At 42.5% G+C, this 27513-nt stretch overlaps 1 protein-coding gene across 3 annotated transcripts in view; it reads left to right on the forward strand.

Annotated features, from left to right (window-relative positions):
- The window catches only part of MAP2K5 (mitogen-activated protein kinase kinase 5), a gene marked incomplete at both ends in the record, with an annotated part of 273181 nt that overhangs the window by 11508 nt on the left and 234160 nt on the right, over positions 1-27513 (forward strand). For all 3 annotated transcript variants that reach the window (XM_080690438.1, XM_080690439.1, XM_080690440.1), the window contains one exon: positions 12003-12070. In XM_080690438.1, coding sequence (XP_080546564.1) covers positions 12003-12070 — 68 coding nt within the window. The remainder of the gene's footprint in view (positions 1-12002; positions 12071-27513) is intronic.

Consider the following 27513-nt stretch of genomic DNA (forward strand, 5'->3'; position numbering starts at 1 on the left):
GGAAGAGGTGGAGCCCACATTCAGACACACATCTTTTTGACTATTAAAAAAGTCTTTATTTTTTGTGCTTGGATTATGATGTACTTTCCATTATAGACTTGAAATCCTAGGCTGCCTTTTCTTATGATTGGTCTTTTTACCAAAACTCAGGTTCAATAAAAAAAAAGCAGGTTGGGCTGGTGGTCATGGTGGCACTTGCTTGTAATCCCAGTACTTGGGAGGCTGAGATAGGAGGACCGCAGGTTTGCAGCTAGCTTCAGCAACTTTGTGAGGCCCTCTACAACTTAGTGAGACCCTGTTTTAAAATAAAAATATAAAATAGGGCTAGGGTGTAACTCAGATGTAGAATGCTTCTGACTTCCACCCCCACAATACCACTTAAAAAAAAAATTCAGGTTGAACCAAAAATCTCAGCCTGTAAATGGAAAAAACATCTATCTATGTATAAGAAGCAGCAAATATATAGTTTGTAAGTTAATTGATTGGAATTTAGGGGATATTTCAGTGGCTTATGGAATATTATGAACAGCCTTCAAATAGGTAAGGCCATATTCAAAGAAATATTTAAGGTAGTACTTTTTTTTTTTTATACAGGTCTAGGGATGGAACCCAGGGACATTCAACCTCTGAGCTACACCCCCTGCCCTATTTTTTATTCTTTATTTTGAAACTGGGTTTCACTGAGTTGCAGAGGGCCTCACTAAGTAGCTGAGGCTGTCCTTGAACCACGATCCTCCTGTTTCAGCCTCCCGAATGCCGGGATTACAAGCGTGCACCACCGCGCCTAGCAAGGTAGTGCATTTAATACTGAAGCATAAACCACACACTGATTTACTGTTACTATTGAAGCATGTACCTAACACACAGGAGAGGTGGCATTATATTTAGTAATAAGGATTAAGCTGCAAGAGAAAGGGCAGCTGTCAGATCTACTTGTTTTATATAAGTAGAAGAAGAGAGTTGAAAGGAGAATGGGAAAGATCAGGTTATGTTATGGAATTTCCTACAGATTCTCCAGGGCTAAAAAGTGCAGTCTCTTCAATGAAAGCACTGACGGTTCCAGATGGGGCTCCTCTCTCTGGGCGCCTTCCTAGTGGGGAACCCATGCAGCCTGCCTCTGGTTGGCTGTGTGGGTGTTTCCACCCTCGGAAGATTTCGAGTTGCTTCTGATAGACATCAGGCTTTATTTTACTCTTCTCCCCCCACCCCTCTTTTGCGGTACTGGGGATGGAACCCAGGGGCATTCCTACCTCCAAGCTACACCCCCAGCCCTAGGTCTGCAATGGTGACTTTTTTTTCTTATTTCTGTTTCTCAGGGTGGCGTTTCCAAGGCGAGTTAGGGCTGAGTAAGAGGAAGGAGACCTGTCAGACCTGAACTCACCTTTTGGACTGATGGCACTAAGCTTTTTTTCTTTTTCTTTTTTCTTACTCCTTTTAGGTCCTTTCTCTCTCACAACTAGAGACAAATTAAAGTACTTTTACTAGCTCTAGTATTCTTAAAAAAATTCAAGCAGCATAGAAATAAAAAGGAAAAGTTCCCATGTCTTCAGATCCTCTGATTTCTTTGTTAGCAATTGCTTCTGTATCTTTACAGAGATGTTCTCTGTACATTATAGACCCTATACGGTGACTGCTTTCCCTGCCCTTCCCCCGCCTAATAGCATATGGCAGACTACATTCCTATATCAGTGTGCACAGACCAATGCCATTCTTTTAGATGGCTATATTATATTTAATTTCAGGGACGTGGCTCAATTTATTTAATTTATTAATGGACACTTGTCATCAGTTTTTTAGCTTTAGGAAAAATGTCAATGTTGCATCGTCTTTTAAAAATGTCTTTAAAAAATGTCAGCATTGTCCTTTTATCTATCTACATTACAGAAAGATGATTATAGGACAAATTCCACAGTACCCATATCTTAAATTTTAATAGCTGGTGCCATGTTTGTTTTCCAAAGGTAGAATCAATTTACACTTCCTCCGACAATGTATGAGAAAACCCATTTCTCTCCATCCTCGCCAGCTCTGGGTATTAACACTCTTTTTAGTTGATATCAACTTGATAGGTGAAATTATTATATTACTATATTTACGTTGCTTTAATTTTAAGTGTCCTGTAGCATCTTTTCACTTGCATTTAATGTCTATGAACTTTTTTTGGGTCACCTTTGCCCATTTTTCTATTAGGTTATTTGTCTTTTTCTAATTCATTTAAGAGCTTTCTTATTAAGAAAACTGGCCTTTGTCTTATATGTTACAAATATTATTGTTCTATTCATTGCTCATTCCCGCCTGTTTTGGTCTTTTTATTCTCTTTTCTTCTTCCGTAGAAAAGTCTGAAGTTTTTATGTGTACAAATTTATCATATTTTCCTTTGTGACTCCTGGGTTTGTCAGAAAGATTTTCACATTTACTCGCATTCCTTTTTCTTTGTACTTAGATGTTAACACACACACACAACTACACACACACACACACACACACACACACACAACACATACACATTATTTTTAGGTATAAATACATAACGTTTGTATGTATCATAGTCTTTTAAATAAAAAGCATGCATTGTTTAGTACAAAGATGATAATAATTTTTTTCCCCCCAAATTCTCGCACCACCTTTCATTTATTTTGGTGAAAGAAGTCATGTAGGGATCCGGCTTTATTTGCCAAGCAGATAGACAGTTGACTCTGTGCCAGTTATTGAATAATTTGTCTTTCCCCAGATGTGAGACCATTTCTGGGATGAGGCCAGACTCCATAACCATAAAGGATGCTGTATGTTTGCCCGTGTGGGCCCTACATGTGCTGCAGGAGCCTGACATTCATACGGCCCCGAGCCCCCTGCTGCTCCTCAGTTTCATTAGCAGATTAATGATCACACCAACCACACAAGGTGATAAAGAGCAGCCGCGCCCACTCGTGCGTTTCCCGGGCGTGTCTGTCACTTGTGTTCATCTCCCCGGATCTTTCCCTGCACGAGTAATTGCTTTAACATGACTGCTGGACTGGTGTTGCTGGACAGTCACATCTCAGTATTGAGTTGGAAGACGCATCTTAAGTGCAGGCAAATGCTGGTTTATACACATTAACACCATGCAGTTTTACTTTTCTCTGACGTTCCGACTTCACATATTTGGGTCTATCTTGTCCTGCTAAGTATCTTCACACTGGTCAAAGTACGCTTCTGAGTTGGGCTTGAAAATATGGTTATAAGAAATACTTCTGTGTCTTTCTTTAACCTGACTGTTCTATACTCACTTCTTATCAAATAGAAACCTTTTGGTGGTTTTATGAGTTTTGGGAAGATTATTTTGTATTTTGGGTAGAAATCAGCACATCATACTTTTTTACTTTTTATTTTTTATTTTTTTGTGTGGTACTGGGGATGGAACCCAGGGTCATTCTACCTCAGAGCTACACCCCCAGCCCTAATTTTTATTCTTTATTTTGAAACAGGGTCTCACTGAGTTGCAAAGGGCCTGACGAGGTAGTTGAGGCTGTCCGCGAACCCAGATCCTCCTGTTTTAGCCTCCCAAATGCTGAGATTATAAGCGTGCGCCACCACGCCCAGCTCATACCTTGTTTTAAATTTGGTATAGTATGACTTTTTAAAGAAAAAAATTGCAATTATATAAATTGTAAATTCGCAGAGTATAGAAAATAACTCTAGCCAGTTTTTGGTGTGATCCCTATAGGAGACACTTCACACATAAATGAAATGAAAGTCTTGCTATGACGATTTGGGTGGGAGCCCTTTTTGCTTCAGAGGGAAGTTCAAATCATAGGATATTTGGGAAAAATGAAATTTCATTTTATGAACAGTGTGTATATACATATGTGTAAAAGATAAGCTGTTGCTTATAAGCAAGCTAGAGAGCTTACTGAAAAATTATAATCCACAGTAAATCTACACTGAATCTAATAATATTTATTACTTCACATAAGAGTTAATTATGCATCCTAGAATTTGAAGCAATTTGAAGAGAGCTTTAATTTGTTGAACATTTGATTTGAAATTCACTGATGTTAAGTCCAAATCATTTTTAGTCTTATGAGAGTCACTGATTCTTGTTATTGGACCTGTTAATTTGTATGAGAATTGAGGTTAAGTTCTTAACCCAAGCACTGGACCAGGTGTTCCTTGACATCAGTGGACAGTGCTGCTCATTGTGTGTGCATGTGTGTGCGTGCGTGTGCGTGTGTGTGAGTGCGTGCGTGTGTTATTGAGAACTGAACCCAGGGGTAGTCTACCTCTGATCCACACCCCCAGCCCTGTTTTATTTTGAAACAGGGTCTGGCTAAGTTGCTGAGGCGATTCTTGAGCCCGTGATCTTTTTGTCAATTTCAGTCTCCCGACTACTGGGATTATAGGCAGGTACCACCATGCCTGGTCTGCTCGTTTTTATTATTTATTTATTTATTTATTTATTTATTTATTTTTGTGGTACTACGGATTGAATTTGGGGGCATTCTACTTCAGAGTTACACCTCCAGCCCTATTTTTTATTCTTTATTTTGAAACAGGGTCTCACTGAGTTGCAGAGGCCCTCACTAAGTAGCTGAGGCTAGTCGAGAGCCTGTGATCCTCCTGTCTCAGCCTCCCAAGTACTGGGATTACAAACATCGCCACCACGCCTGGCGCCTGCTCATTTTTTAATCCCTAAAAGCTGTACCATAGTACCTGGCACATAGTAGGTTTAATGTGTGCTTCTGGAACGCATGGATGGTTGAAAAAGAGGAAACGAGAAAGGAAGCCTTGTATATCCCACCCATCAGCAAATTCTGTGGACTCTTATCTTCAGAGGCGGTCCAGCACGTGATGACATCTCAAAACCTTGTCTTGGCCAGTTGTTCTCAAAGCCTTGGCTGAGCCAGGCGTGGTGACACATGCTTGCAGTCCTGAGGTAGGAGGGTTGCTTGAGTCCAGGAGTTTGAAGCCAGCCTGGGCAGTGTAGTAAGACCCCAAATCTTAAACAAAACAAAACAACAATAACAACAAAACCAGAAAACAACCCTTCAGCCTTTTCAGGCCACTGTCATCTCTCACTTAGAGAAAGACTGGCCTTGCGTTTCCCCATTCTCACCTTTGATCCTCACAGCAATCCTTGAGACCCCTCAGCAACTTAGCAAGACCCTGTCTCCAAATAACAAACAAAGAGGACTGGGGATATATGGTGGAGGTAGAACACCCTAGGTTTAATCCCAAGTCAAAAAAAAAAAAAAAAGAAAAGAAAAAAGTTTAAGTGAGCTCATGGTACTCAAAGCCCTCCAGTAACTTCCATCTCACGGGGCAGTAAAAGCCAAGTCCTGCAAACGCCAAAGCCCTGCATTTTCGCATTTGCCTCCCCGTCCCGCTGTCGCTTCTGTGAACTCATGGGTGTCTCTCCCCAGCCCGCTCCAGGCCCGCCAGCCTGGCTTCCCCTGTCCCTGGAGCACGCCCGCCATCCTTCTGGCTCAGGGATCTGCCTTATCTCTTCCCTCTGCCCAGAACGCTCTGCGAGGATCTGCGTGGTACCCACCCGTCTCCTTCACCCAGCGGACCCTCCATGTCTTCTTGTTCATTTGTTTTTTCACCATTACCATCCCAGTGTCCAGTATAATGCCTTCTACATAGTGTGCGCTCTTATGTGCTGATGAGAGGAAGGGAAGGAAGAAACGGGGAGGAGATCAGAGGGAGGGATGCGTGGGGCTAAGTTAAAACTCATGGATGCGAACTGCGGACACAGAAGCTGGCCCGTAGCCTGCCCGCCCGGGTCACTAGACCTCACCTTTGAGAAGGGCTTCAAACTTGACATGCTTTCTGGCAATTTCCTGTTGATGTCTTTCTAAACCTCTACAATTAGGTTTTCATTTCTTTCCTCTTGCCTTTGCTGTAGTTCTAATTGACTCCCACCTGGCTCAGGAGTGTGACAAATGACATATAATATATTGCCGTAACTTTCCGCCGCTCTCTGCAGAGGGAGATTGCTTCTCCCGAGAGCCTCCTGGAGCCGCCCCACCGCGGAGGGTGCTGCCTGCTGCCTCCCCAGTGCCTGCCATGTGTGGGCCGCCGCTCCGACCACCCCTACCTGGGGCTGCCACTCCTCTCTCAGGCCTTTATGTTCCTCTCCGAGGTTTCCCCTCTGGATTGCATGTCGCTTCAACTAAAATCGCTACCAACATATGGCCTGTTATGATTCTCTTTTCCCAAACTCTGCCATTTTGTATATTTGTGACACACTGCAGATTTTGTGAAGATTGCTTCATAATATTTGTTTACCATCTGCTGCACTCTATTTGGTATCTTGCTAGGATTTTTCCCTCCATTTTAAGTGACATTAACAAAATCCAGCCAGTACATAGACTTTCTGGTTCTATTTTCGCTTCCCTAATGTGCTGGAAAATCATATTACTGTGCTCCGGGCAACCAGAGAGGCCTGGGATTCTCATTGTGAACCAGTGTGTCAGATCTGTTACCCCCCCTTTTTCTTGGTTATATCCGGGAGTGCTTTTTTGGTCAGATGGCAAAGAACCTTCATGTATAAGGAAAAGTTGAGATTATTTCTCCACTTCTTTTCACGCAGTACCCCTTTCTTGTGCTGTTCTTCACCAGCATGTTTATACCTTGGACGTCTTTGTGTCATTTAGGCACACTGTTATGATTTATAGTTCTAGGCTGTGTCGTTTTTTATAGCTACCCCAGTTTGGTAGGCAAATAGCCAAAGTATTTGCTAGATGGGTTGTCTGTGTCCAAACTTTTGTTTAGAAAAGTATATTAGGGCCGGGCGTGGAGGCGCACGCATGTAATCCCCGCACTCGGGAGGCGGAGACAGGAGGATCGCGCAGGTTCGAAGCTAGAGCTGGCTTAAGAGACCCTGTTTCCAAATAAAAAGTATAAAATAGGTCTGGGAGTGTAGTCCGGAGGTAGAAGGGTTTCCAGAAATCCCAGTACCACTCAAAAAAAAAAAAAAAAAAAAAAAAAACAACAACAAAAAAAAAAACTAAAGAAAAGTATATTAGGGGCTGGATGTGGTGGCACACGCTTGTAATCCCAGTACTTGGGAGGCTGAGACAGGAGGATCACAGGTTTGTGGCCAGCCTCAGCTACTTGTGAGACCCTCTGCAATTTAGTGAGACTCTGTTTCAAATAAAAGAATTTTAAAAATGGGTCTGGGGGCATAGTTTGGAGGAAGAATGCCTCTGAGTTCAATCCCCAGTACTACCAAAGAAAAAAGTATTTTAGGTTACTGTTATACCAAGCTGCTTGGCATATAGTTTTGCTTTCCCATCAATCACTTGTGTTTAGAGAGAAGCACGTTTTCACTTCAGTGTTGTGCTTCGTATGTGGACTGCCATTGAGGGGTTTGAGACAGATTAGATTTTACCTTTTGGCCCAAACCACTAATCTTTTCATGGGGGTGGCTATTTTTCTTTCTGTTAGGGCATCTTAATCTTTAATAAAGCGACAAAGCACAGATATTAAATAGTAAACCAGACAGTCCCCCGAATAGAAATAAGACCTATATAAAATCAGGTGTCCTATTAATCCACCAGAATTATTAATTATGTAAGCCTGGCCCTTTTTTATGGTATTAGGTATTAAACTGGGGTCACTCTACCACTGAGCTACATCCTAGCCCTTTTGATTGTTTATTTTAAGATTGGGTCTCACTTAACTGCTTAGGCTGGCCTCAAACTTGTGATCCTCCTGCCTCAGCCTCCTGCATAGCTGGGATGACAGGTGTGAACCACTATGTCCAGCCACATAAGTCTGATTTATCACCAGCCTTTGTCAGGATGCTTCTTTCAACTTCTCTGAAGTCTTTCTTTCAGAGTCCTACCTCTTGTGGGCCATCACTAGCACTGACCAGCGGGTTGGCTTCAGGCTCAGTTTTCTGCCTGGTTAAAGCATGTGCTTATATATATGCTCTTTGTGGAACCGTTCTGTAATAAATTATTCTGCTAGACAACTGCCCTTAGTGTTTTTTTAACCTCTGAAATAACCCTTCAAAGGATTTCATAGAAGTCTAGAATTCCAGAATATTTTGTCCTAAGCAGCCTTAGTCACTTAAGGCTGGCTTTGAGAACTTAAAAGATAGCACACCCACCCCTTTCTTGGGGAGATTGTGATTTAAATGATATTTGTGGAATTTGTGCCCTCTCTTTAAGATCTTTTTGGCTTTTTGCCTGTTTGGTAAATTCTAAGCCCTCCCCATCCCAGGTAAATAATGCCATATTGAGGTCTTAAGTGGTTTGAAATTGGAGTGTGAGCAGTCCCTTTGTGACCACCATCTCTATAGCTAGCTCTGGTGCAGAAATGAAATTTACAAAACACTATTTCCTTCAGGCCGGAACAGAATTTGACCTGGTTTAAAGCAAAACTGTAAAGTGCTTTCATGTGTGGTAATATGTAACATTACATTCTTTTATACCACATCTGTTTTTCCCCTCATTTTCTGTAATTTTCAGAAAACTTTTGACTTAGCCTTGAAAATGTTAAGTTTCTAGGACATATATAGAAGTTCCTTTTTTCTGTTTCTATGGCTGGAATGACATTTCTCTCCCATTTTGGCCCTAGAGAGTCTATCTAAAATGAACGAATGAGAGAAAAAGCACAAGACTCCTACATAGCTTTTCTGTGCGTAGCACTCGCCAGGAGCGCGGGGATTGGAGCTGCACCTTGTTTCTTATGGGAAGGGGCCAGTGCGCGCTCACACCGAGGACGGCCAACCCTTGGCAGGGGAATACCAGGGGTGACCCTCCACAGCTCCCAGCCAGCCAGCCAGAGTGGCTTGAGGATCCTCCCGGAGTTGGGGACCCTGTGGCAGGACCAGGCCCCAGATCCAGAAGCAAGCACTTTGTCGCTTCAGGCACTGAGCAGGGCTGGCCAGAGCTGACGTCTGCCACACTGTCGCGCTGCCGTTAGCTACTGAGGAAAGAGGAAACGGCATTCCGCTGAGCTAGAGGCTAGTTGGGAGAGAGCACCATCTCCCTTCTTTGTGTGTGTGTGTGTGGGGGGGTACTAGGGATTGAACCCAGGGGCACTCTACCTCCAAGCCACACTCCCAGCCCTGTTTTTCCCTCCTCCCTCCCCCCTCTCTTTTTCTTTCCTTAATTTTTTTAGTGCGCTGTAATCACACATCATGAGGAAGTTCAGAGCCAAAGAGGCATACAAGAGCCCTCCCTGCCTTGTATATGTACATCATGTCCAGATGTTTCCCTCTTCCAGCAGTCTTCCTCCCTCCCCCTTAGCCAGGTCCTGGCCCTCTCTCCCCCTGTGTCTGGAGCCCCCTCCTGTGTCTTATTTCTCCCTAGCTTCCACATATGAGGGAAAACAGCCAACCTTTCACTTTTTATGACTAATCTCACCAAGCATGATATTCTCCAATTCCCTGCAAATGACATAATTTTATTCTTTATGGCTAAGTAGAATTCTATTGTGTGTATATCCCATAATTTTGTAATCCATTTTTCTATTGATGGGCCCCTAGGCTGGTTCCATAGTTTGGCGACTATGAATTGTGCCGCTGTAAATGTAGATATATGCAGATGTTACTGTGGGAGTTTGGTTTTAATTCTTTTGGGTAGATACCCAGTGGTAATGTTGGGTAGGTTTCTTTCTTTCTTTCTTTCTTTCTTTCTTTCTTTCTTTCTTTCTTTCTTTCTTTCTTTCTTTTTTGGTAGTATTGGGGTTCCTGGAAGCCCTTCTACCTCCGGGCTACACTTCCAGACCTATTTTTACATTTTTATTTGGAAACAGGGTCTCCTAAGCCAGCGTGCGTGGCTGGCTTCGAACCTGCGCGATCCTCCTGTCTCTGCATCCCAAGCGCAGGGATTACAAGCGTGCGCCACCACGCCCGGCTTCATTCCCATTTTTCTGATGAAGCTCCTTAACTGTTTTCCACAGTGGTTGCACTAATTTGCATTCCCACTAACAGTGTATCAGAGTTCCTACTTCTCCACATCCTCACCAGCATTTACTATTGTTTGTGTCTTTAATGACTGCCATTATAATTGGCATTAGGTGAAATCTCAGAGTAGTTTTAATTTGCATCTCTCTGATTACTAAGGATGTTGAACATTTATTTTTATTGGCCATTTGTATTCTTTTGTGAAGTGTCTATTTAGTTCACTTGCCCATTTTTATTGGGTTATTTGGTCTTTTTTTGGCAGTAAGTTTCTTGAGTTCTTTGTATATTCTAGATATTGGTCCTCTATCAGAGTAGCTGGCAAAAAACTTCTCCCATTCTGTCAGCTCTCTATTAAGGTTCATGATAGTTTACTTTGCTGCACAGAATCCCTTCAGTTTAATACATATTAATCCCCCCTTTTTTTGGTGATACTGGGGATTGAACCCAGAGGCATTCTATGTCTGAGCTACACCCCCAGACTGGTGTAGAATTATTGAAATAAGTACATTGTTTGTGGATGAGGCCTCCTCAAAGATACGTGTTCAAATGTACACATTATTATCTTCTAGTCTTAAGACTGTCAAGTTATTTTAACATAATATGAATCACCATTCGAGGCTTGCTACAATCACTGAGTACCTAATACAAATGAGACTATTTGGACAGTGCTGCTGGATAGAGCGGAGATGTGAGACCGGTGTCAGAGTCGCTTTGCAAGTTCACCTTGCTCAAGGCCCCAGGCTCCTCCTGCGTAAAAAGGAAATTGTAATAATGATGATGTCCACATCATGGGATTATGCTGGGGTTTTAAAAAGGGTATTGCAAATGCAGCACAAATTGGAGTGCCTTGTGTATAGAAGTGTTCAGTACATGTTAGCCATTTTTTTGTATGTGTTTTGCTTTTTTTTTTTTGTGGTACTAGGGAATGGAACCCAGGGGCATTGTGCCTCCAAGTTACACCCCCAGCCCTAATTTTTCTTAGTCTTTTTTATTTTTGAAATGGTCTCATGGAGTTGCAAAGGACCTCGCTAAGAAGCTGAGGCTGTCCGCGAACCCCGATCCTCCGGTCTCAGTCTCCTGAATGCTGGGATTACAAACGTGTACCACCGCGTCTGGCTTATGTTAGCCATTTTTATCATGCTACTTTGATGTGGTAGATTGCCTTGCAGAGAGGATGAACGGAGAGATTGAGGAGGATGGGGTGCCAAGTGAAAGAGTACTACTAATAAAACAAGACCGGCTTCTTTCTTTTTTGTTGTTGTGGTCCTGGGTGTATTGAGCCCAGTGGCATTCTGTGTCTAAGCTCTTCTATGCAGCCCTGTTTTTCATTTTGAAACAGGGTCTCAGTAAATTGCAGAGGGCCTCACTAAGTAGCTGAGGGTGGCCATGAACCTGTGATCCTCCTGTCTCAGTCTCCCAAGTCCTAGGATTACAAGTGTGCCCCACCACCCCTGGCTCTCTTTGGTATTTAAAATTCTCCCAAACCCATTTTGTCATATTCTAGTTTATGTTTGCTCTAACCTAGATATATGCCAGGAGAAGTGCTTTGATTTTCAGCTTTCCCTCAAAGAAAGTTATAGTTATTTCTTGAGATTCTGATGATATTTTAAACAGAAAACAAAAGAACAAACTAATAATCCCATCATCCCCCAAAATATGACATCGAGGGTTTGGATATCAAGTTGTAAAACAACAAATAAACAACAAAAAAACCCAGTTGCATTATGTTCCTACATAGCATGTAGTATGACTTTTGTGCATTAAAAATTGCAAATCTGCTGGATGTGGCGGTGCATGCCTGGAATCCCCGTTGTTGGGAGGCAGAGACAAGAGAATCAGAGGTTGGAGGAGAATCAGAGGTTGGAGGAGGCCAGCCTCAGCAGTTTACCTGAACTCAGCAGTTTAGCAAGACTCTGAGCAATTTAGTGAGACCTTATTTCCAAATAAAAAATAAAGAAGGGCTGGGGCTGGAGCTGGAGCTTGGAAGTAGAATGCCCCTAGGTTCAACCTCCAGTCTACCCCCCCCCGAAAAATAAAGAAATAAAATAAAAATAAAGAAATAAATTCAAGTCTTACCGCTTGTGTTTTCTCTCTCTCTAAACAGATGAAGATGAAGATGGTGATAGAATTACAGTGAGAAGCGACGAAGAAATGAAAGCCATGCTGTCTTACGTAAGTGCATCCCCAGTGAGGACCGGCTCTGAAGCTGCCCCCGTAATCAGGGTGCTGCTTCTCGGGCCTGGTGAAGACGTGTAAGGAGAGCACAGCTGCCATCACGTTTTCCCGTACAGTACATACGGTTTTCAGAGATTTCCTTACATGAAAGTAGAGGGCATTTCTTTTTATAAGAAGACACTTACTGATCATATCATGAACATTAAGAATAATGCATCTTAATGACTTTTGCATTAGGTGTGGTGCAGACTAAATGGACTATCAATTTCCTGTATTTTTTATGCAGTACTTAAAGTAACGGCTCATTAAAAATGAACCCCTGGGCTCTAAAAAATTTTTCAAAATCTACTTTCAACTGGAGATCTCTTTCACCCTTCCAGACTACAGTTATAATGTAGCTGCAGGCTTAAAATGGATACGGGATTTAAAGATGCTCTAAAGATGCTCTCACAGTTACTTTATGCACAGCCCGTCCTCCTGCGCACACCCCAGAATGAACTGCAGGGTTACTAACTCAATCAAAGTGATTTGAATATATCCTGAATGACTTTTCTTTTGTATTTCAAGTTTCAGTGAAGATCTGTATTAGCATTTGTCTGGGACTGAAGGAAACAAAGAGAAAAGGGCACATTTCTAAAGTCTTAATCCTAGGCCCGAAGAATCCAATGCGGATGGAGAGACAGAGCTTCAATGAGCCCCAGTTTGAGCTTTTAGCTCAGATTTTATTTTATTTCATCTTATCTGAGTTTGTACTCCGTTCACAAAACCTTTTCTAGTGGTCTGGTAGAAGGAGCAGTGGAGTAGAAGCCAGGGATCAAGGCTGCTCTGGTTTCCTGGCCTTAGGCAAATCACTTAACCTTTCAGGACCATAGTTGCCTCATCTATCAATTGTGGATAATAGTCCTTGTCCTTTCTACTGCATGGGGGTCATTGTACTGACCTAACAGGGTAATAAATGTGAAAGCCCTTCGAAAAGTTAACAGTCCTATAGAAATGCAAAGTGGTTTCAAGGTAGAAATTATGGAACCGGGCCCTTGCTTTTCAGGGAGGCGCTAATCATAGCCAACAGTAGGGGTTGTAGGTTTTTGATAGACTTCAACTTCAACCAGGACATTGTTTCATTGTAATGAAAACTGTAAAGTATCCGTATGGGTTTCCGCCAATAGTTTTAATTTAGGGTAGGAGGAAAGAGAACAAGAAGGATGGCATGATTAACAGAGCGTTGCATTCCAACCAGCACAGAGTAGGAAAAGTCAATTTCCCATTGACTTCCCATTAACTTATGTGGGAGTCTTTGTGTACTGAGAATTTAGAGCTGAACTCATCAGTCCTGGAAAGGCAGAGTAGGATTGTCTTTGGGAAGGTCCAGCACTGGTGTTGATAGATTGGCTAACTCTCCTGGGAGCGTGACATGCTCACAGATGGGTTCTGGTTTTCTCTTATGCCCATGTCAGAGAGCCAACATGCCCATACATAAAAGATGTGTACTTTAAAGGAGCGTAACAAATGGTGCTCTTTTGAGAAATGATAGTGCGTGGTGGTGGTAGTGATCTCAATGCTTACAGTATTTCTTCTCTCTTTTTAGCTTTAGTAATCCTTTGAGTTACATACCATCAGCCTTGTTTTTTAAGTGAAGAAGCTGTGGTTAAGAAACATGCCCAAGGTCTTAGAGCTAGTTTGGAAATACAGTATCTAAGCTCAGCTCCTCCAGAGGCCAAAACCCATGAGCACTCGCTGTACCGTGGGTCTCGCTCCCACCCACCACCCTGCAGATTCATGCTTTTATGCCATCACCAGTATGAAGTTCGAATGATTCGTGTTTATATAGCACCTTAGTTGTGATTGTGATATATTCCTTACCACTTACATTTATTTTTTTAAATACAGTGTTTAGTTATTTTTTTTTGTGTGTTGTAGGATTATATCAGTCATGATTTTATTACCTTACATCACATGTTCTTTAACTTAGAAGATCCTCAAGATTTTTTAGGAGGTACTGTTTGGTCTAAAGAGAAATCATCTGGCTCACTTACCCCAAATGATTGGATTTTATGAATGAATCAGTTTTTAATTTTCAGTTTGGGGAACCAACATAGGCATGGCAACTTAATTTTGTCAAAGAGAAAATTAGTAAAATTAAATTAGTAAAATAAGTAAACTAATACAATTATCTATTACCATTATTTTATTAAAAATAAAAATAGAGAAGCCGGGTGTGGTGGCACACGCTTATAATCCCCATGCTTGGGAGGCTGAGACAGGAGGATCGCACAGGTTCGAAGCCAGCCTCAGCTACTTAGTGAGGCTCTCAGCAACTTAGTGAGACCCTGTTTCCAAATAAAAAAATATATAAAAAAATAAAAATTAAAAAAATAATAAAAATAGAAGCCAGGCGTGGTAGCACACGCTTGCAATCCCAGCATTCGGGAGGCTGAGACTGGAGGATCATGGTTCGCGGACAGCCTCAGCTACTTAGTGAGGGCCTATGCAACCCAGTGAGACCCTGTTTCAAAATAAAGAATAAAAAAATTGGGCAGGAGGTATAGCTTGGAGGTCAAATGCCTCTGGGTTCCATCCCCAGACCTGCAATAAATAAATAAATAAATAAACAAATAAATAAATAAGTGTTACTAATTTAAAGAGTAAAATGGGCAGGGCATCATCTCAAAAGTAAAGATGATCACTTCTTTAAAGTGTGTATTAGTATGTAAAACTACATTATTCTTGTCTTTTTTTAATTGGCTATGGATAAGTAAAAATTTTGTTATAAACTGGCACTGCTGGGTCTGGTGCCACATTCCTGTAATCTCAGTACCTGAGAGCTGAGGCCAGCTTGAGACCAGCCTCGGGGAGTTTGCAAGAGCCTCAGTGACTTACTGTTTCAAAATCAGCCTGGGAGTGTAGCTGAGAGCTAGGATGCTCTGGGTTCAATCCCTAGTACCACACACACATAAAATGAAAGTAGCACTTGTCCAGATTGTGGTCTGGCTCATTCATTCACCTAACAAAAATTTATAGATGGGAACCTGAACCTCCAACCGCCTAATTTTAATGTACTTAAGTAGAGCTCCATTCCTCCAATGCTGTTTCATTAAAAAAAATTTTTTTTTTCTGTGCTGAGTATTGAACCTAGGGCCTTAGGCGTACTCAGGCAGGCAAGCACTCGACCACTCAGCAAAATACTTTGAAGTGAAAATGAAAATATCTCTGGGAGAGAACATGTTTTAATTCATTGTGTGTGTGTGTGTGTGTGTGTGTGTGTGTGTGTGTGTGTGTGGTGGGAGTACTGGGGGTGGAACCCAGGAGCTTTTCTACCTCAGGCTACACTCCCAAACCTATTTCATATTTTATTTGGAAACAGGGTCTCCTAAGCCAGCGCGTGTGGCTGGCTTCGAACCCGAGTGATCCTCCTGTCTCAGCCTCCCAAGAGCGGGGATTACAAGCGTGCGCCACCACACCCGGCTGTTTTAATTCATTTAAAACTCGAACGGATTTCCTTTTCCACCTATCTCTGGCTGTTGTCCCTGCCATCATATAATTTTTGTTTATGTAGAGTCAGGCTCTTAAAAGGCAAAGAGGAGTTCACAAAAAGCAAGACCGATTGGCTGCCATTTTGATCTTTCTTGGTTCTCTTGGTTAGAAATTCCTTTGGGATCCAGTTTTGGCATAGAGAACCACTGGACGTCACTTCACAATAGATTTTGGTGGTTAGTCTTCATGAGCATCAACCTGTTAATAAAATTTTGCGTCGGTCTTTGTTTTCGAGGCTCAGTTGGCCCTGAAAAGGTTTGATTCCTGGAATTGTTTTAGTGGCATAGGGAAGTTATTGATAGAGGCCCAGATTTTTATTATAAAGATAAAACCACTTAGATATTCACATGGAATTCAGTAAATTGGTGGTTACCTTAGTATTTCTTTAAAACCCAGAAGGGGAAGCCGGGCGTGGTGGCGCACGCTTGTAATCCCCGCGCTTGGGAGGCTGAGACAGGAGGATCGCGCAGGTTTGAGGCCAGCCTTAGCTACTTAGTGAGGGTCTCAGCAACTTAGTGAGACCCTGTTTCCAAATAAAATATAAAATAGGTCTGGGAGTATAGCCCGGAGGTAGAAAGCCTCTGGGTTCCACTCCCCAGTACCACAAAAAAAAAAAAAAAAAAAAAAAAAAACCCTGAAGGGGGAAGGCAAAAGCAGAGATAGTCTTTACCATCAGTGCTCTGAGGTGCTTTCTCATTCCAGTACAGAGGCTAAGTGAATGAATAGCCTACATCTCTTCAGAAGAATTTTTTTTTAAAAATTGCAATATTTAAGTCTAAACTTGCAGAATTACTTCCCCTCTTCCCCTTAGATTTTCTCAGCTCTGGGCCAACCCAAGAGTAAGTTTTTACCAGTAATTTAAATAGATTTTTATATTAGGCTTGAAAATGTTGCCTTTTTAATTGAAAACTTATCAATTATTTAAATCGCTAGCTGCCCGAGGCTCTTAATCTTATGAGTGCTGTAATACTGGCTTACCGTGGTTTTTGATACATGTGACGCGTGGAGTATCATATTGTGGTAAGGAGTTGTCATGACAATAGGTGGCTGTGCGCCGTTAAATAATATGCAACCCATTAAGCCAAAGTCTGTTGTTGCACATTAGTACCATTTTACTAAGTTATTCAGAAGTTGTATTCTTTTCTTCATCCGATATATTTTTAAGAGATAATGAGAAGAAAACAAAGCTATAATAAATTGTCTTTTAAGAAAATGTAAAGTAATTTGGTCTCCAAGGAGATATTTAATGTATTGAAAGAATTCCGCAGCCAAGTGTTATTACGGCACCATTGTGATAGCTCTCTGCGTTTTGTTATGAGTTTGTGTTAATCAACAATCTGTTTTTATAGCATTGTTTCTTGTAAGTTATGTTGTTAGAATATTCCACTTCTGGGATCATGGCTTTTCCTCTGATACTATTGTATCTTTTTAATTCCTCCATAAAGTATTTTTTTAATTAGAATTTGAAATGCTTTATTAGAAGAAAATACATGGAACCTACATATTCTAAAAACTAAATACCTGATCATTGCTAATTATTTAAAGGACCCTGTTAAATATTCCTCTACTGCAGTTTAGATGCTTTTTGTTTTTGTTCTTGCTTTTCCCTCTCATTTTCTAGAAAGATTGAAAATATTTCTCTGCGTTTCTCCTCTGGTCTTTTTGTATGTGCTGTGTGGTAGTGCTTTGAGGCTTACTTCTAGGAGGGGTTTATTTTAATGCTAACCTCTTCTTTGGGGTGATCTTCCATTGAGGAGTTCAGCAGTAGATCTTGCTTTTATAAATGGATTCATATTTGTTTTTGCTAATTCCTGCGTCTAGTAAGAGATTTTTTCCCCCACTATTTTGCCCGTTCTTTCTTTCTTTATGCCGTTTCTCCACATTGCCAGGAGAGTATGGAATGAGTTTTGCTGTTATACTTCCCATTATGGCAGAGACCTTGTGTTTGAATGGAGAGTCAGTATTCCCTTTGGTACACTTGACCAGTGCACCTTGTTACACTTTGGGTACCATATGGGAAAAGTGCTTCTGACCTGTGGAGCATCCTGTAAATTGGGTGTGATTAGCTTTATGCTAGTGCGCATAACTTGGAGATTACCTCCGAAATCATGCAGTTACTCACCAAGAGTTGGAAGGTAACGGTAGGGATCTGTCTACCTCTTTCATTTTGCAGATAAATACATGATGCCCATGTAGGACCCAATCCAGAGATGAGTCGGAGGCAGGGGGCTGGTTAGTTAATGGGACGTCTGTGCACAGACTGCCCATTCCTTCACTGCTGCCTGTTTCAAGGCAGCTGTTTGTTTTGTTATCTATTAAGATTTTGCTGAAGAAGCTTTGCAAATACTACCTTTTTCCTCGATTCTATGAAATAATGGTTTTTTACTAGAATGCCCACGTACCTAAGTTTAAAGAAGAATGTGAGAAACGCTCTCTGGGTTCTGAAGTCTCACAAATCTCGCCATTATCCGCAAGGCCAAGTTTTACCACAAAATTTGCTGCAATTTAGGCATTGAATGTTTAATACCCCAGGGCCTTTGCTATTGGGAATTTTTCCAGCACAAAGACTGGACACTGGTTTTCCACATGGTGTTTTTATATGCGCCCCGTATTCAACAGGTGGCAAAGTCAGCTTGGCCTTCGGTGAATGGTTCGCTTGTCCCTAATTCGATGCAATTTATCTATAAACACAATGGGATTTTACTCAGCCATAAAGAAGGATGAAATTATACCATTTGCAGGAAAACGGAGAGTATTATGCTATACCAGCCAGTCTCGGAAAGTCAGTCTCTCTCATCTGTGGAAGCTGGAGAGGGAATAGGAAACGAGGGGAAAGGACGGGAGAACAGCGGGAGGAGCAGGGGAGGGAGGAGAGAGGGGGAAAGGGGAATCGAGGAGGGAAACTATTAAAATAATCCTGTGTCCATAAAGAAGGCGGCACTACCATCCCACTAACCTGTACGGGGCGGGGATGGGAAGGGAAGGCAACACACCAGGTGAGGTGTGCATTCGTCTTGTACCGTGACGAGCCTCACCGATGTTTACGCACGGTGCACCAATGAAAATACTAAAGCAAAAACCCCAGTCCTTCTGAGGAGCTGATACTGCGGTACATCTCCAGGAAGGGCGGAGAAGGGACGAAAAGAGCCAGAAGGAAACTGAGGAAAGCGATTTGTTTTGGAAATTACTCAGTTTATTTACTCAAATAATGACATATGCCGAGCCATAGTAAAGTTTTTGTTTTATTTTCTCATCCTAGTCAAACAATAAAACCTGTTTTCAGAGGTAGATTACTTTAACTTTATTCTGCAAGTTATCTGGGACATTTGGATGTGCCTGAGATAGTTACAAAGACGGAGTGGCTTGAGCAGGACTTGGGGGCACACACCTGTAATCCCAGCGCTTGAGAGGTTGAAATAGGAGGACCGCAGGTTCAAGGCCAGCCTCAGCAACATAACAAGGCCCTCAGAAACTTGGTGAGACCCTGTTTCAAAATAAAATAGGGCAAGCCAGGCATGGTGGCGCACGCTTGTAATCCCAGTGCTTGGGGAGGCTGAGACAAGAGGATTGTACAGGTTCAAAGCCAGCCTCAGCAACTTAGTGAGGCTCTCAGCAGTTTAGTGAGACCCTGTTTCCACATAAAATATGAAATAGGTCTGGGAGTATAGCCTGGAGGTAGAAGGCCCCTGGGTTCCATCACCAGTACCACCAAAAAAAAAAAAAAAATATATATATATATATATATATATATATACACACACATACACATACATACATACATAGGACTGGGGGTGTAGCTCAGAGGTAAAAATGCCCTGGGTTCAGCCCCCAGCACCACATATATACAGCAGGAGTGTTTCCTTATTGAGCCTCCACTGAGAAATATTGGTGTATGTTCGATGATGAGGAGTAGAAACATACTCAAATTTTCATGAAGGATTATTATGGCAACTTTTGGAAGCAAAGGAAAAGCACAAGCAGCCCCAGTCCAGGTGGCACCAGGCGCCCTGGGGACTGCTGGGACAGGAGCTCTGAGCCACCAGTGTTTCGTGATTGCTGTGTCTCGGCTCTCAGTCCGCTCTCTCTCTCTGGAGGGCTCGGCTTAGCCTGTGTATAAAGGATGCTTCGTTTTGTCTCCTATCTCTGTGGCCTGATGGTCCTGTTGTAGTTAAGTGGCAGGCTCCCTGAAGCTGCTGTTTAAACTTACACTGTAGAAGAATAGCAGAGTTGCTGCAGCCCAGAAATGAGGTTAAATGTCAATGTAAACATCGCCCCAAATGAACAGTAGCAAAGACTCTGAAAGCTTTAGTGGGGAGGATTCCCTAAGTCTTGGAGCCGCTGCTCTATACAAATTGAACTCCTATTGCCAGTGCATATTACCTTAAACTTAGCCAACTTGAATTTCATCTGCTTTTGGCTGCCCAAACCTCTGTTAAGACCATCTGGAGCTCTCTAAAGCCCTTTACAGGTTTACTGTCCAAAACAGAGTATCATCATTAAACTTGGCCAACTTGCTGTCAGTTTTACTTCCAAATTCTTAATAAATACATCTAAACCGGTAATATTGACCCATAAACAAGCCCCAGCATTGTACCCTTTGACCTTTCACTGGGAGACAGTCTCTGTGATTCTCGTGCCTCAGATCAGTCCATGACCACATCTGGACTCTTGTTCTGGAGCCAGTTAGGGAAGATTTGTGCACACCGTAGTCACCTTGAGACAGGGACAGGGGCTTCTCAGGGAGCTGGGGGACCGAAGCCAGGTAAGTAAGTGGAGTTGCCAGTTGTGTATGCAGATGGGCTGACTGGTGGCGCAGTTATGTATTTTGTGAGAACTCAGCATCACAGAGGAAAAGCCACTGAGTGTCATTGAAAGGAGGTAAAACCGAGGACACATCTTGAGTTGAGTTGTAATCGAATTTGTAGCTGTTTGACAGGTAACATTGTTGAGTTGTTCACTGTTAAAAGTAATAAATTAACTATGGACTGCAAATAACTGGTTAGTTTATTGATTATTGCTGTAATTACTGACTGACCTACATGTAATGGGGTATGCTTGCAGTATTGACAAAACAGGCATTTGGAAATCTTATCACTAGTAGGAAAAACCAGCATGCATATTCCTTAGTGAACTACTCTACCAGTTCCGTTGTGTATTGGAGGCATGTTAAGGAGAGATGTAGGAAACTGTCCTGTTGTGAGCGTATGGAAGAATCCTAAAGAGGCCCAGAATGTCCTTTGGACGTAGAAGGATACTGAATAATTGAAAATAGAGTTGGGGGTTTAGGAGGGAGGTAAAAACACCAACCAGGTTATCAGAGAACGCTGTTTTATTCGAGCCCAACCCCAGTACCCTCCGGAGAGTCAGCCGGCCGGGGGAAAGGGACGGACGGCCTCACGTCCAGAGAGTTGCGCATAGTCCTGATCGGTCGGCCGAGTCACGTGGGGGATCGGAGGCACCGCTGTTTTACAGGCACGCCGATTCTCTCGCGACATCTGTAGCATTGAGATGTTTGGAGTCTCGAGGCACCTGGAGTCTCATGATATCTCCGCTTCTGGCTTCCGGGGTTCCGCTACAAGATCATGCGGGGGAGGGACCCAACTTATCTCAGATATCAGCAGTGCACAGTTTCTGGGTCTGTGGCAGTCTCTCCCCACCCCTTTTATCAACATTTGTGGAGTGCCTGTTATGTGCTAGGCACAGTATAGGAGTTATTTCCAAAGGTTTTGGGAGCATATAATTTTTGAAGATCTGAGTTGTTTATTCTTTTCTCAGAAAACTCATAAGGCAATATTGCATCTATAATTTCAGGAGATTCAAGGATCTCCTAAAGTCTATAGAGATCCCAGGTTAACAGCTCAGCCACAAGAGGAAATATAGTCGACATGGCCCTCGCTCTTGATGAGCTTCCAGAAGAGGAACACTCTGTGTTTCTCATAATGCCTTGATTATTTATAAAACTGAGGTGATTATGGGCAAGGGAAGGGGATACTGGCTCAACTTCGATAAACCAATTAATTAAACTACCTTTGTTTCTTCGGGATGCTTTCACTTGAAGATACATGATTCATAGCTCTGTGCCCTGATTCAAGATTTTTCTCAAGGACTTTGTAAGAAGGTTTCCTATACGCCAACTCCTTGAATTTTGATTTTTTTTTTTCTGATACTGGGAATTGAACCTAGGGGCATTCTGCCTGCAAGCTACCCCGCAAACACTTTATTTTGAAACATTATAAGGTGAGCATGGTAGTGAAGTGTTCCCAGTTTTGCAGCAGGGCGTACTGAGGCACAGCTGTGCGCCTCTCTCTAGGTCACACAGCTAAGGGCACAGAGAGCATGACCTGAGACCACCCGCCTGCCCATTTGCTCACCCCTCCATGTTTCTGCACAGTGGTTCCAGCCCAGCGCCGTGCTGTGTAGCGAGGTGCAGTGGGCACACGGTTCACCCCCGTCAGGACCTCGTGGCCCTGTTGGGAGAGCCCTGCCCAGAAGGTCTCACTATGCCCCGCAGTGATGAATGATGAGACATGCTTACGCATTCCGTGTGCTGTGGGCACAAAGAGCACCCATCTAGCTTCGAGGACAGAGGAGGTCGCCTAGAGGGTGGTGCTGGGGGCAGGGGGACAGGGATGGGGAAGGTGTTCTGGGCAGAGGGGACGCTGTAGTTCAAGGCTCAGAGGTTGCGGGCGCCTGATGGCTTCAGGAGGTGCAGCCTGCTGTCATTCTGTTGGACAGTGGGGAGGGAGGCTGTGTGACCAGGCTGTGGGAGAGGCAGCCAGATCAGGGAGGGCTGCAGCTTGAGGGCGTGGGGGATGGCATGGCTACATCCCATTTCCCTGGAGGGTGGCCTTGGGGAGGAAAGTTCTGGAGCACAGGAGCCATTAGGCTGTTTCAGATGAAAGCCGTGGTGGCCACAGGCCTGCTGAGGAGTGAGCGGGTGTGGACAGTGGGAGGATGTTGAGTTAATAAACCCGGTGAAGGAGCCAGGCGTGGTGGCACACTCCTGTAATCCCCATGCTTGGGAGGCTGGGACCAGAGAATCATAGGTTCACTGCCAGCCTCAGCAACTTAGACTCTCCACAACTTACCAAGGCTCTGTGTAAAAAAAAAAAAAAAAAAAAAAGGCTGGAGGGATAGCTCCGAGGTAGAATGCCTCTGGGTTGAATCCCCAGGACCACAAACAAAACAAAACAAACAACTCGGTGATGGAAAGTGGGGAAGAAAGAAAGAGATGGCCTAGATCGCATGGATTTCTGGAAAACCGGGAGATAGGGCTTTTGCTGCCAGATCACCAGGCAGCAGAAGACCAGTTCAGGTGTTGAGGAGGGGTGGGAGAGGCAGGGGATTCAGTTCTGGACCTGTTATACCAGAGGAGGCTCTAGACAACCAATTGGATGTGTTCCGAATCTTAGGAGAGAAATCTGGGCTGGAAATAAAGATTTGTGATTCATCAGCTCCTAATTAGTCTCAATGACTCCTTTGGTAATTGAAACCTTTGAAGTGGTGGAAGTAACTCAAGGAGAGGACGTAATGAGAAGAGAAGGTGGGTGAAGACCCGCAGGGAACTCAGCACTTAACGGGGGAGCCGGCAGAGGGCCGCTAATGGAAGCCGAGTGCAGTGGCTGGAGAGGCCAGGGGAAGCCTGGGGTGGAAACGCAGAGGAGGAGGCTGCCATCGGCACGGATGGCTTTGTGCTGCTGCCCTGGCCGGGGACAGGCTGAACACGCAGGGTACAGCAGACGAAGCCAGCGCTGTTCACCAGCAACGCGGTCCACAGCAGCCGCACTTATTTAGTTTAATGTCCGAGGAATGATAAAGATGCGATCACCCGCTTCTCCACTCTCACGTGGTAAACACACATTTTGTGTTCCGAGTGTATGGCGCTTTGTTGTTTGCTGGTAAACTGTATTCACTGGTAAGCCTTTGCTTCCTCCTACATAGAGGTGGTTATACCCTCAGAATAGGAGAGGGGCATGAGAGATTGAATGGATAACTAGATAGGGAGCATTGAGCCAACACATGTAGGTATTCAGGGAACAAGCGTTGTTTCTCTTTTACACCTCTCTCTCTCTCTCTCTCTCTCTCTCTCTCTCTCTCTCTCGTGTTGGTAATCGAACCCAGGGCCTTACGCATGTTAATGTTAGGCAAGCGCTCTACCACCGTGCTACATCCCTAGCCCTAGAGAACTTCTGCCTTGTAAAATTAAACTGTATTGTTTTGGAACTCAGGTTTTTTAATATGGCAGATTTCCATGAAGAAAAAAAATTAATTATTGATTGAATTGTGCTATTGTAATTAGAATCAGGATCGTAACAAATAAGGACACTGTTTGATAAACTTGCAAACAAAACAAAGCCAAAAACTGTACTTGTTATCCCCGTGTTGAGTCTGGCCTTCTGTTTGAAATTAATTAGATTTTAGGGTAACTACGTTAAACTTTGTCACATCCTTATTAAAATTGTTTAAGGATTTGAAGAACATCTCCGAGGAACTCTGAAACTAATCTGAGCCTGGTACTGAAGATTCCATTAGCAATTGCAAAACTGATTACTCTTTTACCCAGTTAGCTTATTGATTATTGCTGCAATTGCTACAGACAATTGATTATGCAAGGGATAGCGGCAGAAAACACATTTTATGACTGCGGCTCATGAGTTCAGTTTAAGCACAATATTTTGTACTTTATTTTATATAGTTTTTTTTTCAAATGAGTGATGTGTGCGTGTATGCCTCTGCCATCTTGCACTCCATTAAAATGTACGACTATAATGTACCAATAAAAAATAAAAATGTTGGAACACTTCTAAGATAGAAAGTGCTGTGCTTAATATTGCCTCAATATTAGGAAATTAACTTTTTAGTTTCTAGTGTCTTCTAGTTCTAATGCTGCAGTTCAGTTTCTGAGCCACACGGTAGCCCTGTGTCATGGGCAGGGTAGATATGTGGACTCTTTCTGCAGGAGCTAGTGTTCAGTAAGGTAAAATGGCTTCCTAAAGGCTGTATAAGTTCATGGGTGGTGGAATCAGAAGCCCAGCCCATTTCAATCAATGCTTATTGAACACCTACTGTGTGCAGGACCGTTGTGTTGGGTAAGAAAATATTATAGGGGCCTCTGATAACGAAGTTGTTTGGATAACTTCATTTGTAGCGCCATAACTGTTGATGGCCATTTGTTACTTTTCTGTCCAAACCACTTTGAATATCTTGGCATGTAAGGTTTAATTTTTTTTTCTTTTTCTTTTTTTTTTTCTCCTTCTTTTTTTTATTTATTCTTTTTTTTATTGGTGCACTATATCCATACATCATAGTGAGATACAAACTTTTGTAGACATACATGCACACATCACCCAGTCAGCCCCCACCCGATCCTGATCCCATTCCCTCCCCATCCCTCCTTCCCATGCTTGGCTTAGTGGTTGACATCTAGTATTATAGCAATTTATCCAAAATTAAAAATGATAATCTCCCATAACAGTTTCATTTGTCTGATACCAAGCTTTTGATGACTTAAAGATAACATTTCAATATTTCTTTTTGCTTTCTTTCTTACCAGAGAATATTTTTTTTCTATTTTTTTAGGTGAAACTATCATATATTTATATATTTATTTTTCAGAAAAAAATCTATCCTAATATGGAATATGGATTCTAGATACCCAAAACGATCTTGAAAAAGAACAAAGCTAGAAGATATATATTTTCTGATTTCAAATCATATAAAGCTACAATAATTGAAACAGTGTAGTACTGTTCTAAAGGCAGATATATAAACCATTGGAGTTAAATACAAGCCTAGAGCTAAATTCTTCCCTATATTATCAAGTTATTTTTGACAAGGTTTCCACGAACATTTGGTGGTGGAAGTAATAATCTTTTAACTAAATATTGTTGAAAAATAATAATTACATGGAAAATAATAAAATTGGACCCTTACCTAATCCCATATACAAGTATTAACTCAAAATAGATAAAAGACCTAAATATAAATCTTAAGACTATAAACTTTTAGAAGAAAATCTGGGTCATAAAACCTCACAACATTGAAATTGGCAGTGATTTCTTGGATATGATTTCAATGGCACAGGCAACAGAAGAGTATATAAACTCCCTAAAAAATAAAAAAAAATTATATATCCAAAGACAATGTAAACAGAGTTAAAAGTTACTAATAGAATTAGATAAAATATTTCCAAATGCTATATCTGAAGGTATAGTAATATTCCAACTAGAAATCCTAAAAATTAACAACAATAAAGGCAAACAATACAATTTAGAGATAGGTAAAAGACTAACATAAATAATGAATCTCCACAGACAACCAATCTTAGTTGTCTGTTGGATGGAAAATCTTGTTTCTCTAGTTCTGATGTGTGTTACCTATTTCTTCTTTGTAGTTAATCTCTTTGAGTATTTTCTCTAGCGCTGGTTTTGAAGACATAAATTCCTTCAGTTTCTGTTTGTCATTGAAGCTTCTTATTTCTCCATCTAATTTGATAGAAAGTATGGCTGGGTAGGAAATTTTTGGCTGGAAGTTGTTTTCTTTCAGAGTTTGGAATATGTTACTCCAAGCCCTTCTGGCTCTCATGACTTGGTTTGGGAAGTCTGGAGTGATTCTAATTGGTTTGCCTCTGAATGTCACTTGGCCCTTTGTTTTTGTTGCCTTTAAGATTCTCTGCTTGGCTTCCACATTGGTCATTTTGACAATTATGTGGCGTGGGGATCCTCTTCTTCGATCCTGTCTAAAGGGAGTTCTATAAGTTTCCTGGACCTGCGTATCAATCTCTTGCTCTATGTTTGGAAAATTTTCTGCTATTACTTCCTTGAGATTGTTGATCCCTTTGGTATCACTTTCTTTTCCCTCCTCTATTCCAATTATTCTTAGGTTAGCTCTCTTAAAATGGGCCCATATTTCTTCAATGTCAGATTCCTGCTGTCGGATATTTTTTTCTAGATTAGAAACTATGCGTTCATTTTTGGAATGATCATCTTCTAAGAGCAAGATTCTGTTCTCCATGTGGTCTAATCGGTTGTTTGTGCTTTGAATTGAGGCCTTTACTTCATTAATTGCATCCTTTATCTCTTTTTGGCTCTCTCTGAATTCTTTTCGAAGCACCTCTATTATTTCTACAGTTATTTTCCTGATTTGATCTTCTAGATATCTCTGATTTTCTGTTTTATCGGGTTCTGATGTTGTGGGGTTGTGGACATTCATTGCTCCAGTGTTATTCCTCTTTCCCATGATTTCAGAAGTTTGTGCCTTCTCTGGGTTCTTCCCTTGGGTCACTATGACTTCACTTAAGGTGCTCTGGATCTCGAGTCAGTAGTATCTCAGACCCCACTACTCCTTTACTGGGTTGTATCACAGAGTCTCCGACCCAGGGAGTCGATAGAGTCGATAGAACGTGCCAGGTTGCACGTTCTCCTATGGTATGATATCTCTGCCACTGCCACTCCCCCACTGGGTCAAGTCCCAGGGAGTACAGTACTGGGATTTCTCCTCTGTGGCCCGCAATTTGACTCACTGTTCTTGAGTACGCAGATGTAGCTGTACTGGACTTGGTGAATTCACTGCTGCTGCCGCCGGTGGCAATATGGTGCTGCTGCCACTCCCTTGGCCATGAGGCTGGCGTATTTTTTCTTCTCTGGTTTTGAGTTCCACTCTGAGTCCCTGCAGCGTGTGCTGAGCTCAGCCACTGGGAGCTTTAGATGCTCCGTGCGCCGAAAGATCCCACCTGGCTGTTCCACAGCGGCTCACCCAGGCTTGCTGTGGCCGTCCGGTGAATTCGCTGCCGCCGCCAGCAGTATGGCACTGCTGCCGTGTCCTCGGGCGTGAGGCCAGTTATCTCCTCTGTGGCTCTGAGCTCTGTTCTCAGTCCGCTTTCTCTCTGGAGCCTGGTGATTTTTTTGTTT

Source organism: Muscardinus avellanarius (assembly GCF_963383645.1).
Source record: "Muscardinus avellanarius genome assembly, chromosome: 3".
NCBI classification, from domain to species: domain Eukaryota; kingdom Metazoa; phylum Chordata; class Mammalia; order Rodentia; family Gliridae; genus Muscardinus; species Muscardinus avellanarius.